At 62.6% G+C, this 12,921-nt stretch overlaps 1 protein-coding gene across 1 annotated transcript; it reads left to right on the forward strand.

Moving 5' to 3' along the window:
- Window positions 1-3,708: 3,708 nt before the first annotated feature.
- On the forward strand, window positions 3,709-9,082 carry SIVA1 (SIVA1 apoptosis inducing factor). Its single transcript, XM_039255782.1, has 4 exons — window positions 3,709-3,861; window positions 5,811-6,005; window positions 6,740-6,896; window positions 8,893-9,082. Exons 1-4 carry the CDS (start codon window positions 3,744-3,746, stop codon window positions 8,948-8,950), a joined length of 528 nt encoding a protein of 175 aa, XP_039111713.1. The 5' UTR covers window positions 3,709-3,743; the 3' UTR covers window positions 8,951-9,082.
- Window positions 9,083-12,921: the final 3,839 nt, after the last annotated feature.

Genomic DNA, 12,921 nt, shown 5'->3' on the forward strand with positions numbered 1-12,921 from the left:
CCGCCCTTTTGATACCATTTTGGAGAGAAGGAATTAGATGGGGAAGACCCAGCATCGGTCAGGGTCAAATCCTGGCTTTGCAATGCTGCCACTGTCACCTGGGCTCACTGAAATGGGCCACGCAACCACGGGGCTTGCTCCGCGGGGACCTCACTGGTCCAGGACGGAGCCGTGGGCGCGTCTAGCTGGCTCATCCCGCAGAGATGCTAACCGTGTGGCAGCATCTTCAGGGCGCAGGCCCGATGCTGAGACTCCTGGGGTTTCGTGCACGCTCACAAACCGCTCCACTCAGGGCCCAGAACAGTGTTCGGTGATTTGAAAGAAGCCAGGAAAACGGGTTCCGACCAGTTTCCTTGGGCCTCTAGTCACAGAGCAGCGCCAGTTACCTGAAGGCAGAGGTGAGAAACACGAGCAGGAACTGCTCTTTGAATTTTCTGAGAATCATCTCTGTCCATGATGCAGTGAGAAGGACCAAAGCAGAGCCCTGAGGCAGGGGTAGGTTCTTCAGGAAAGAGGAGCCCCCCTCTCAGCCACGCTGGACCCCACTCTCCTCCCTGTCCCCCCATGTGAGGCGACAAGAGAATTGCATGCCCTGGACAGTCAACCAGAATAGGCATTTTTCAAAAGAAAATCATTTCATTCTACAGGAAAAGCTACCAGCCTGGCTTCGTGAGGTTAGCCAGCAATTTATATTCACCACCAAAAAGGTTTTCAAATATGTGTCTTGTAGCGGCTGGTAAATCCTTCACTTGGACACAAACCGTTGTACATTTTCTTCCATCTCTGGACAAAATCTTGACGAGGCAGCCTCAGGCAATGTCCTCGGGTGTCTGTGGAGTTCTACGGGCTGAGAAAGACCAACTTCCAGGGCAAGGATGCTCCCTGGCACCGACTTCCTCACTCTCACAGCCCCGGGGCAGGAGGCTCTCTCCGCTGAGGGATGGACGGGTACTCACAGTCCCCTTTTTCCAGCATCAGGTGTTTTGAGGGCTCGAGTAATTATAAGGTGCTCTCTCTACTTTGCACCAATAACAGCCCCAGCGTGGGGTGGTGGGGGGAGCTCACAGTGGCCTCAGCTCACCACGTGAGTACAGGAAAATCAGCAACTGGAAATGACTGATGTGCTCTTCCATGCGCTTCGAAAAGCTGCTGCTTCTCTGTTCATTTACCTGCCACCCAGCCATCCCACTCCCAGGCACCAACTACAATAAATGAAGATGAATGTCCAGAAAAAGCCTTCCCGAAGGACATTTAGAGAAGCTGCCTTTGTCACAGCCCAAACCTGGCACCTGCCCAGGTGTCCGTGGAGATGGAAACAGACTGGTCCATCCATGCACAGAATATGACCAAAGTCACAAAGACGGTCTCAGAGTCGGCACGCCGAGAAGCCGCACGGGGACGCACCCACGCACCCGCACCCGCACGGACCACACTACCCCGCAGGGACAGAAGGCAGAGCCATGGCCTCTCCCGGTCCCCTGGGGAATACAGCTTTGTTGCAACGGATGGAACCGTGCCTCTGTCATCAGGGCGGTCCACTGTCTATACATACATACAACTTTGCTCTGAGTAAACAGATCATCCTCCAATCTGAGTTACTAAGAGTAACACAACCACACCACCCACCTCTGGACAGCTGAGATAACTCACAACCTTAGAGCCCTGCGGCAACCTTGATTAGACTCTTGAACGAGAGCAATTCCTGCGGGTCTATCCTCTGCGGCAAGTGTGCTGCCCTCCTTGTGGGAAAACAGAGCGCGTGTTCCTTCCTCAACACGATTCCGGAACATCCATCTCCAGAACGTCCAATGTTGAGCTTCTGCCGTTCAGCAGGCGCTTCACGAGCCGTGTTGCTGGCCAGCCGGGTTTCTTGGGGCATCCGGACCCGGGCAGGGCCGGGGTCCTCACCTTTGCCCCCACGGCCTCACCCCCGTGCTTCCCCCGTTGTGACATTTGCCCCACTGGGGAGGGACCCGACTGGCTGCAGTCAACAGCACTCCAAGTGCCAAGTGCAGGGCACGGCATTTGTTAGAGGCGGGACTGCGTCCCCGTTCAATTCCCACGTCCAATTCCCAGTCCCTCGAAATGAGGCCAGGTCTTCAGGGAAGTAACTTTTCCCCAGCACTGAGACATAACTGACATATAACACGTGCCTTGACTGTACATACAACGCTGTGTGAGTTCAAAGTGTTCAACCGGACGATCTGAGACACGTCCAGTGAGAGATCTACCACCGCGGGCTGGGTTAACACCTTCGTCGCCCCACGGGTCGCTGCGGCTGCTCGGGTGAGGACACGGAGGGTGTCCGTCACCGCAGGCTCGTCACCACGCGGCAGGGCAGAGTCGCTCTGACCAGCGGCTCCCCCACCCCCACCCCCCGCCCGGCAGCCGCCATCCGCTCTCTGTTAACGGGAGTTGGATGACTTTAGGTGCCTCGGATCAGTGAGGTCACAGGGTACGTGTCTTTCCCTGCGCGCAACGTCGTCGGGGCCCACGCGGGGGGCTGCAGGTGTCCTTCACGTGGGCGCAGCCCCAGCTCCGGCCGCTCGGCTGTGGGGCGCACAGGCCGCGGCCAGGGCACAGGGGTGCGCGCGCCTCGCCCCCGCAGGGACCACACGCCCTCACGGACTCAGGAGCGGGGCTGCCGGGTCGCAGGGCGGCTGGACGTCCAGGGGCTGGAGGCGGCGGCGGCAGCGCCGGCCCCTGCGGCAGGAGCCAGGACGCGGCCGAGCACCGAGGGCGGCGGCGGGGAGGCCACTCCGGCTCGCGGACCGCAGCCTCGCGGGTGGCAGCGGGTCACCGCGTCACCCGGCCCGGCCGCGCTGTCCGCAGGTGCACACGCGCCCGCCTGGGCCCCCGCGACACCCCCTTAGCCCTGCTGTGTCTTCAGGGGTCCCGAAGCTGCTTCGAGAACCCGAACACAAAGACTCTGGAAAACGACCCACACTCGCAAGATTAAAGCCAGCGCCACAGCCTGGGAGGCCCGCACGGCTCCCCGCGCTCGCGCGCCGCCGGCCGGAAGTGATATCAGCTGCTCCGGAAACGCGGCGGGCGGCGACTTCCGAGCGTCCAGGGCGTCCGAACGCCACTGGCCACTTCCGTGAGGATTAGGAATTCTTCTCACTAAAAAGTTAGGCCACCTAACCGAATCACTCTCCAACTCTGGTGACTTCAACAAGGATATATAACCGGTTTCAACTGCTGTGTTGGGACCACCACCCAGAAAACACCCGAGAGACCCTGCCCCGCCCGGCAGCGCCGCCAGGCCAACGCCTGATTCCACAGCACCCTCCGCCTATCCCGCGGCGCGTCTCACACAAGACCCGCCCCCGGCGCCCCAGTACCGCCCCCAACTACGCTCAACCTTTCCCGCGCCCCGTCCACTCTAGCCCCGCCCCCTCCCTCCCTCCTGGCCTATCCCGCACTGCACCGCTTTCGAGCCCCGCTTCCGCCCTCTCCCCCGGCCTATCCCGCACCGCACTCGAGCCCCGCCCCCGTCCTCTTCCCAGACCTATCCTGCGCCAGACTCGAGCCCCGCCCCCTCCCGCACGCCCGGCTTTTCGCGCGCAGCCGGGGCCAGCCCCCACACTCGTCCCCAGCCTATCCCGCGCCGCACCGCCTTCGAGCCCCGCCCCGCCCTTGCCCCTGGCCTATCCCGCGCCGCGCCGCGTTGGCGCGCGGCTGTGACGACACGGGTCGCGGCTAGGCGCGCGGCTGAGCTGCGCAGCCCCCGGCCCGCGGCCATGCCCAAGCGGGGCTGCACCTTCGCGGACGCGGCCCCGCTGCAGCTGAAGGTCCGCGTTGGCCAGAGGGAGCTGAGCCGCGGCGTATGCGCCGAGCGGTACTCGCGGGAGATCTTCGGTGAGTGCGGGGTGGGCTGTGCGCACGCGGGAGCCTGGGAGGCGGTCTCCGCAGGCCGCGCCCCCCGGGAGCCGTGAGGCCGCGGGACCCGCAGTCCAGCCGGGCTTTGGGAGCCGCGAGCGGGGCATGAATGCGCGCACGCTCAGCTGCGCCGACCCCTCCCCTGCCTTCCTACACGGGCGGCCTGCGGGCGGTGCTGCCTCGGGGCCCTGTCCTCCCGGGAGACCCCGAGTTCGGCCAGTAACTCACCCCGGCCTGGCTCACACCCGCGTCTCTCGGCCCAGCGAGCGGTGGGTTGGTGTCCTGTCCCGGTGGGGTAAGCAGGCGTGAGTGCGCGTGTTAACCCGAGAGCTGCCTGTGGAGCGCGCAGCCCCTGCCCCCGGCCGCGCGGGACTCCCCGCCTTTTGGGAGCCTCCCGGCCCAGCGCGGGGAGGACTCTCCGAGGTGATTGGGGCAGGCATCGGTCGCTGCGGAACCAGCTGCAGGGGTGGCGGAGAGGAAGGGGAAAGGAATTCCGGCAGAGTGGCCGCACGAACAAAGGCCAGGAGGCAGGAGCGTGCGATGTGACCGGAGTCCAGGTCCAGGGGTGCAGGCAGCGAGCTGTAGGCCTTCTCACCTGGCTTCCCCTGCACGGGTCTCGGTGCTGGGACACCACTGCTGTTTGGTTTGGGGTGACAAATACCCTGAGGCAGCTCCACAGTGGGCCTCACCTCACCTCACCTCACGGTGGGGGCCCAGAGCTGTACCCGGAGAGCAGCGAGTGTTCAGTGAGCAGGGCTGTTGTGCGTGAGGGAGGTGGGGAAGAGCCCTCCCGGGAGACGCGGTCCCGTCCTCCCGCCGCCGCCCCAGCCACCACCCTGCTGTCAGCAGCCATTCTGCCCATCTGTTCGGGCACACTCGGGGGCAGATGACACTGCTCTCTGAGGCCACGCAGGTGATGAGAAGACGCGCAGCCGTGGGGGCTGAACTGCAGGTGCGTCCCCCGACGGGGCCAAGTCAGTCAGGCCTTTCACACACACACACACACACACACACCCCCACCCCGCCGCACTCAACCGCCCCGGGCCTTCCGCAGTTAAGGGCCAGATGCCCGGTTTGAACTCAGGTGCAGCAAATTCCAGCCCCAGCTGTCACCCTGACCCCTTACCTGGAAAGGACTACAGGCCTTTGAAAACTGGTGTTAATGTCACCACCTGACACGCCCCCTCCCACTCCAGGATGAGGAGGCAGGGGCTGGAGGAGGAGGAGCTGGTGTGGCAGAGGGGCCGCTGTCCTCATCAGGACCACGGAGAGCCGCCCTGGCTGTGGGCCCAGGCCCCCACCTCGGCCGGTATGGGTGCCGGAGGCGGACACTTGCTCTTGCACCAGGATGACTGACGTGCGGCCTGAATCAAAGCCACCTGTGCGGGTGCTGAGCAACCGCTTCACCTCTGGGGGTGGGGGTGTCCAGGGCCCACCGAGGTCTTGGAAAGTTCTGGGCGCCTTTGTCAGAGCCGGGCTGCTGGCCTGTGTTTTGCTAGCAGCTCCGCAGTAGGTGCGGTGGTGGGGGGGGGGTTGCACACGGCCGGGGCTGTGAATTAGCAACCTGAGGGACAGCACTTCCTCTGTGCCCTACACCGCCGGCTTGCAGGGCGCTCGCAGGCAGTTTGGGGTGAGACTCTGCGGGGACGTGAGGCCACATGTCAGGAGAGCCGTGTGGAAGATCAGGAGAGGGAGCCTGGGTAGGGCTGCATGGTCCAGAATCTTCCTGGAGGAGGTGGCCCCAGAGCTTGGGGAAGGAAGGAGGGACAGAGAGGGAGGGTGACACCGTGCCCCACTGCGGGCAGCCGGGGCCGGGGGCGACTGTGCGGCAGAACACCCAGGAGGCCTGGCCACGGACCGCGAGGTGGCCAGGCCAGGACTTCCACGCCACGGGGATGTGAACACCAGGACTGTTTCTTCTTCCCCAGAGAAAACCAAGCAGCTCCTTTTTCGAGGGGCCCAGGCCTGTATGGACCACGTGTGGGAGGAAAGCTGCGCCATCGTCGACCTGCCGGAGTCCCCAAAGCCCGGCCCCACAGAGGCCCTTCGGGCCCCCCGTGGGCAGATGCTGATCGGACCGGACGGCCGACTGACCAGGAGCCAAGCCCAGGCCTGCGAAGCTGGTGAGTGAGGCCAGCAGCTGGCACCTCCGGGCCACACGCGGAGGGCGGACGTGGAGGTGTGTTGTCCTTCGTTCCTGACGCCGTCTGCCAGGGAGCTTTCCCGTCCCAGGCGGACAGGAGCTGGAGAGCCCAGGAGGCTCCTGACGTCAGGAGGCTCTGCCCTCCCCCAGCCCCTGACCTCCAGGCCCGGGGATCTGAAGCAGCCTCTAGCTGGGGGACAGGCACAGAGTGGCAGCCCCCCTGGCATCGGCCTGCTTTCCATCTGGGTGGGAGCAGCCCGCGCGGTGTGTGGCCCAGACCCCCGCCTTCGTTGCGACGTAAACACCATAGTCCTTGCCAGCCTCGCCCCCAGGCCTGGAGCGAGGCCTTTGCTAAGCAGTGGTGCAGGAGCCACGCTTTGAGACATGGCTGTTGGGGTCACAAGACGAAGGCCGTGAGTTTTGATACAAGCCACCAGGGGAAGAGCTGGTCCCTCCGGCGCTGACGTGCAGACAGCGGGATCGACGGGGTCACAGAAGCCGCCCACCCGTGTGCTCCTGGGCACCTGGGGTCTCCCTAGTGAACAAAGGCCTGCAGGTCTTGCTTCTTGTAGGGGGTCAGGAGGACCCACGGTGGGTGTTAGGGGCAGGGAGTCCTGTCAGCCCTCTGTCCACAGGCCGGGGAGGCAGGGGCCCCGCAGCCTCCAGCACTTTGGGTCCTCTGCGAGGCTGACGGGCGGTGTTTCTTCCTCACAGACCCGTCCAGGGCGGCGACCAGGGCCTGCTTCTCGTGTGTGCGAGCCGTGGACGGGAAGGCAGTGTGCGGCCAGTGTGAGCGCGCCCTGTGCGGGCGGTGCGTGCGCGTCTGCGGCAGCTGCGGGGCTGTGGCCTGTGCGCTGTGCGCCCTTGTGGAGTAAGTGACTGACCTGGGGGCCCGAGCCGGTGCGGGAGCGCCCCGGGCCAGCTGGGGGGCTGGCAGCGGGGGACGGCCCGCCTGGCCTTGCTTCTCTGGGTGCTCGTGAATGCTTCCCTGCTTCCCGCTTCTTCTGAGGATGGATCTTGTCTCGAGGAAAAGCAGGCCACCTGCCAGTCGCACTTTGCTCGTGTCTTCTGTCTCAGTAACTCTGTGACTTGATGTTTCGAGGCCTGATGTTGGGACTGTCTGGCGTGGTTGTTACATCGATGGAGGCGGAGGGGTGACAGATGCAGGTCTGTTTGCATGTGGCTGGTCGGGGCTGTCTGGAGCCAAAGCGGTGTTTGCTTCATGCACTGCTTGAGCGTGCGTCTGCCTCAGCTCACTGGATCGGTGCCGGCTTGGAAGGCGCTGGGTTCCAGTCCCACCGCAGTGCCACCAGTGGCTGGTGGTGGCGGGGGGAGGGAGTAAGCAGGGCCCTATAAGAAAGATGAGGCCCCCACAGACTCAGAGCTGGATGTGTAGACCTCCAACCAGCTTAGTCCCAGCAGTCTTTAAAACCAACCATAGAGGGGCGCCTGGGGGCTCCGTCGGTTGGGTGTTCCACTTCGGCTCAGGGAATGACCTCACGGTTCATGAGTTCGAGCCCCGTGTGTCAGGCTCTGTGCTGACAGCTCAGAGCCTGGAGCCTGCTTCCGATTCTGTGTCTTCCTCTCTCTCTGCCCTTCACCCTCTCGTGCTTTGTCTCTCTCAGTCTCTCAAAAATACAAAATTGTTAAAAAAAAAATTTTTAAGTAAAAAATAAAACCAACCATGGGAAGCAGAAACCCAGCTCTGATGGGTTCTGCCGTGGAGAGTGGGGACAGGGGTGCGGACGGGGGAGGTGGGGAACCGGGAGCTCCGTGCTGTCCAGTTTGGGGGTGTCTGTTGGGCACGTTGTGCACGTGGTGTATGTTTGCTGTGTTTCTGGCGACTTCTCTTCATGTTCACATGTAGACTGAGGGCTGTGCCCTTTCGTGACCCGCGGCCTCCTCACCCGTGGAGGAGGGTGCACAGGAGGCAGGTTAGGGAGAGAGAGGGCTGCCGGGAGCCCCCCTCCCCACAGCCCCCTGTGCAGGAACTTTCCTTCCTCCCTCCCACAGTGTCCTCCTGGCCTTTACCTCCTGCTCCTTCTTCCCCATTACCTACAGGATTCACTTGTGAGGGGGCGGGGCCCCCGCCCATTTCTGAGCCCAAACCAGGGGTGGGCTCTCTGCCCCGTTTTACAAATGACTTATTCCAGGTCACAAGGCCAAAGTGGCATCCCCAGGTTTAGAAGGCAGGCCGTGCAGCTTGCGGCCCCTCCTGCCGGGTGCCCCCCCCCACCCCCGCCCCGGCATCCTGGCACCTGGGCCCGGAGAGGTGGCGCTCTGTGCCAAGGCTCTGCTTCCAGCAAAACACAGCCCGGGGGCCGTCGGTGTCCTGCCCACAGGCGGCCACCTCAGGGCCCACGGCTCCCGGCCCGCCTGCCAGCCACGGGCTCCCCGTCTTCCCCGCCAGGGCCCGGGCAGCTCTGACTGCTCGCTGCCGCGTCTCTGACGAAAATGGGTTTCCTTGCCTGAGCTGTAGGTCGCTGCCAGTTTCCCGTCCCGTGGGGCCTCTCCTCCCCTGTGACTCGCTGGACACTTGTGGCCCAGTAAGCCCTGCCCGGGGGGGGGGGCCTTACCAGCATCGGCAGGACTGCTTCCCTCTGAGGCTCAGGAAGGCGACTCCAGGCCTCCTGTGAGCCCCGCTGGCTGTGGGCGCGCTTCGGGGTCCCCCTGGGGCCTCGCGTGGCCTTCCTCCAGGGAGCCCGGCCGGGTGGGGTGAGGGACCTCGTGTTAAGCAGCTCCGTGTGCGGCTCACGGCCCTATCTCCCGGTGAGGTCGAGGGCCAGGGGGTCAGCACCACAACACACAGACCTAGGGGACGCAACAGCCCCTCACACCGGTTCTTCTCTCTCCCTGTGATGCTGCAGCTGCGGAGATGCGCAGGAGACGGGGCTCTGTGCCAGCTGCGCCATGTTCGAGGCCTGAGCAGGGAGCGGACGCCCTTCCCGGATGGCCGCACCAGGTCACCGCTGAAGAACTGTGGGGGGCGGGGGGAGGTCTATTTTATATTTTGTACTGAGGGCAGAAATGAATAAACCCTTTTATATTTGGACAGGAGGACTTGCTAATCAGTTCTGGGGTGTGTTCTGTGCGGTCCACGGGGGGCTGGAGGGAGCCCACAGGAGGCAGGGGGCCCTGTGGAAACCGCGGAAACCGGCACCTGTGGTCTGGTATTTCCAGTCCGTCCAGCAGCAGTGGTGAGAGAGGGCTCACTGTACAGTGCGTGGCCATGGGGCCAGAGCAGCTCCGGAAAGGGGATGATGTCCCCAACTGTCCCTCACATGCCCCTATCTGGGGTCCACGTGGTTTCTCAGGTGCCTGTGTGCTCGGGGCTCCGGAGACCTGACAGTCCCTGCCCCCTGGGAGTGATGGCCGGGCAGTCTTCACGTATGGGGCAGTGCCCTTTGTGCGGCCCAGAGGGAGGCGCGCAGGGAGCAGCAGTGGGGCGGCCGGGCCGGGCAGTGCGTCTCCCTCACAGAGAGCCCTCGGCCTGGTCCCCGCACTCGGCAGAGGCTCCCCTGCCAGCAGATGCCGCGTCCCGTTCTGGGCGGGGGCGCGGGGGGTGCGGGGCGTGATTTGCTGCCACTGGGAGAGCACAGAAGCCGCTGAAGTGGAGGCAGGGAGGCCGCCTGGAGTGGGGCCTGGGCTCTTCCCGAACCGGTGGCGCTCCAGGGCCTGGGCTGGCCGACCGCGGTGTGTGCCGAGAGTGGCAGAAACGGGCCTCGTCGTCCTGGGAGCCCCTCACGTCCGGCCTCCTGCCGGGGCCTGGAGCCCAGGTGTCCACCTGCAGCCTGTCGTCCCGGGAAGCACATCACACTGGTCGTCCGGGGAGCACAGGCCGCACCTCACACCCGTCAGGACGGCCGCTACGAAGACCAGAAACAGGTGTTGGCGAGGACACGGAGAGGCTGGTCCCCGAGCACCGCGTGGGGACAGTCCGGCGGTTCCTCAGAAAGTCAAAACCAGAACTGCTGGGTGCTGAGCGAGCCCGCTGCCGGGTGCTGAGCTAAAGAAGTGAAAGAAGGAACTCACCGTGCCGCTGCTCACGGGACCCAGAGGGAGGCCCCCGCGTGCCCACCGACGGGTGGGTGGGCGAACGCTGTGGCCCGTCGGTATGTCAGTGTCCTCCTTGCAAAGGGCCGACGTCCGGCCCCTGCAGCAGCGTGGATGGACCACGAGGACACTTGCTCAGTGACGTCACCGATCCCCAGAGGGCAGATCACGTGTGACCCCACTCGTGCCGTCCGTACACACAGTGGGACAGAGGCCCCGGGGCCGTGGGGGAAGGGGTGTCCGCGCTTCATGGGGACAGAGTTTCAGTTGTAAGATGGGTGGGGGGTGGTGAGCGGTGCACGGCAGTATGAGTATCCGTTGTGCCATTGAACTGCGCTTCAGAATGGTGACAGTGGCACATGTTATATATGTTGACAGTAGAAATACTGTAAAACCTTGGTTTGCAAACATAATTTGTTCTGGAAACATGCTTGTAATCCAAAGTACGTGTACATCAAAGCAAATTTCCTCGTAAGAAATGAAACTTAGATGATTTTTTCCACAGCCAAAATACATTCCTATAAAATTGGTCACCGTTCTGTAATGGTATGTAATAAAGAAAATACAAATCATAAAGGTAGATTAACCTGCCCTTTGAAACCCTTCGTGGCTGGTGTGAGGGCGACGGGACAGAGGAGGGTGCTGTGTAGAACGGTGTTCACGATCACTGATGGAATCACTGCTGTCTGTGGGCTCAGTGGAATCTTCTTTTCGTGCACTTTCAACCAGGAACCTGTCCAATGACCTGGAATGAAGCAAAGCCTTCCTAGGCTCCCTCTTGTCTGGAAAAGCAAAGGGCTGTCCAGAGGTGCTTGGAGGTGGCAGAAATACACTAGTGCCAGTCGTGGGCACCTTCCAACGTCCTGAAAAGTCACTGATTTCTGCCCAAACACTGAAGCCTGAGACCGAGCATCGGAGCATGGGAGATGATCACCCAGTCCCGCAGAGAGAGAGAGAGAGCACATGTGCACTATTGGCTCGTTGTGATCAGGTGACGTTTGGGTCAGGTGACATTTGGTGGCACACACTACTCGTGTTGGAAGACACCTATCATTTATCGAGTTACACTTCATCAGGAATGTTCGTCCCGTGGGGCTCATGCAGAAGGAGCTCCTCACTGTCCCAGGTGTTACTGTGTCCAGAACATTTGAGCCCTCGACTGCTGACAGCAGGAGTCATGGCTTCTCCGTGGATGCAAGGCTGGGCGGCCGGGCTGTGCCGCTCCGTCCCCGGGCGGGGGCACTCCGGCAGCTCTGAAGGCAGACTGGGAAGCGGGCGGTGTGCACAGTCCATGTGTGCAACTATCCTCAAGCAGCCGGGCCACGGCACCACCTGCCACTTGGTATTGTGGGCTGGATCCCACGGTGGAAAAGGAATGTTAATGGGAAAACTGGGAAAACAAGCCACTGAAGGAGATAAAACGGATGTTAACACAGTCCTTTAATCCAAAATCAGGTGGGGAAAGACGGAAGAAGCAACACAGAAAAACGGCAAGAGGGTTTTAAGCCCAGCCCTGCCGACAGCCGCCGGCGGTGTGAACAGTGCGGACGCCTCGGTCAAGGCCAGACGTGGTCAGATCGTCCAGCAAACAGCCAGGCCACAAGACCCTCCTGTCGCCTACAGACATGCACCCCAAGCATAAAGACACAGAACCGAAAGGAGCGAGGAATGCAAGCCCTGAGCACTTGTGTTTCCTGCCGGCAGCTCCCGGAGCGCAGGCCTGGCCCCCACACACCTCCAAGTCTGTAGGGCAGGCCCTGGGGGCATACCCCATGTCGCCAGCCGCTGCCAGCCAGGCTCGCTTCCCGAGTTAGCTCCTTACACACAGTGGCCAGAACATGGGCAGTCGGGGTACCGGGCACTGGTTTCCATCCTGTCCCTCGCCAGCCGCCCAGTGGCGGCAAGAGCAGCCATGGGGACGTGTGGGACACAAGAGGGCGTCGTGGCCTCCTGCCCTCTGTCCTAGGTGTCTGTCCCCTTGCGTCCCCCACTCTCCCCACCACGCCTGGAAGTTCAAGATGTCTGCTCATTCCTCGGCCCCACCCACCCAGGATGGGGTTGTGCTGCATGCATGCCCATGACCTTGGAGCCTCTCCTGGGACCAAAGGCACCCCCAGCACCCCTGGGGAGGGCGCGCCGCCTGACAGCCATGCCATGCTGATTCCAGGCGTCTTCTGCGTTCCACCGCAAGGCTCCCACTGCGGTCATGTGGTCACCACTGGCTCAGGGTTCGAGGGTAACAGAAGGGCCTCGCTGTATTTTCTGGTTTCTACAGTGGACAGTTTTTTCCTTGTGTTAAGATCTATGTAAAATTTAACCATCTTAACCATTGAAGTGTGCAGTTCAGTGGTACAAAACACACTCATGTTGTGGGCCCTCACCACCACCCCCTGTAAATCTCCCATGCCCAGCCCCTGGGGTCACAGTCTACTCTCTGTGTCGGAGAACCTGACTCCTCTGGGGACCTTGTGTGAGTGGGCCACGCTGCGTGTGTCCTTTGGTGAGGGGGCTGCCTCACTCGGCGTCATGCCCTTGAGGCCCGTCCCTGCTGTAGCAGGAGCCAAGATGCCCTTAAGGCTGAGTGATCATGCTCCTGGGCGCGCACACTCGCCTCCCCGCAGCCTGCGGACCCACACTCGGCTTCCCGCCACGGTCTGGCTGCTGCAGATCTGGCTGCAGTGAGCACGGTGACGGTATCTGTGCCGTCCGTCCCTTCCGGAACGGACCCCGCAGCAGGGTTCCCGGGCCGCACCGTTTTCCTTGGCAGCCTCGTCATCTTGCACCCCCACCAGCTGTGCACAGGGCTCCAGTCTGATGCACATTTTCACACATGTGCCATCTGC

Source organism: Hyaena hyaena, unplaced genomic scaffold (genome assembly GCF_003009895.1).
Source record: "Hyaena hyaena isolate Hyena2069 unplaced genomic scaffold, ASM300989v1 scaffold_546, whole genome shotgun sequence".
In the NCBI taxonomy this organism is placed as follows: domain Eukaryota; kingdom Metazoa; phylum Chordata; class Mammalia; order Carnivora; family Hyaenidae; genus Hyaena; species Hyaena hyaena.

Coding starts and splice junctions, on each gene's coding strand:
- SIVA1 (XM_039255782.1), top strand. CDS start 3,744: ATGCCCAAGCGGGGCTGCACCTTCGCGGACGCGGCCCCGCTGCAGCTG. Junction 3,862..5,810: donor GTACTCGCGGGAGATCTTCG/GTGAGTGCGGGG, acceptor CTTCTTCCCCAG/AGAAAACCAAGCAGCTCCTT. Junction 6,006..6,739: donor AGCCCAGGCCTGCGAAGCTG/GTGAGTGAGGCC, acceptor TCTTCCTCACAG/ACCCGTCCAGGGCGGCGACC.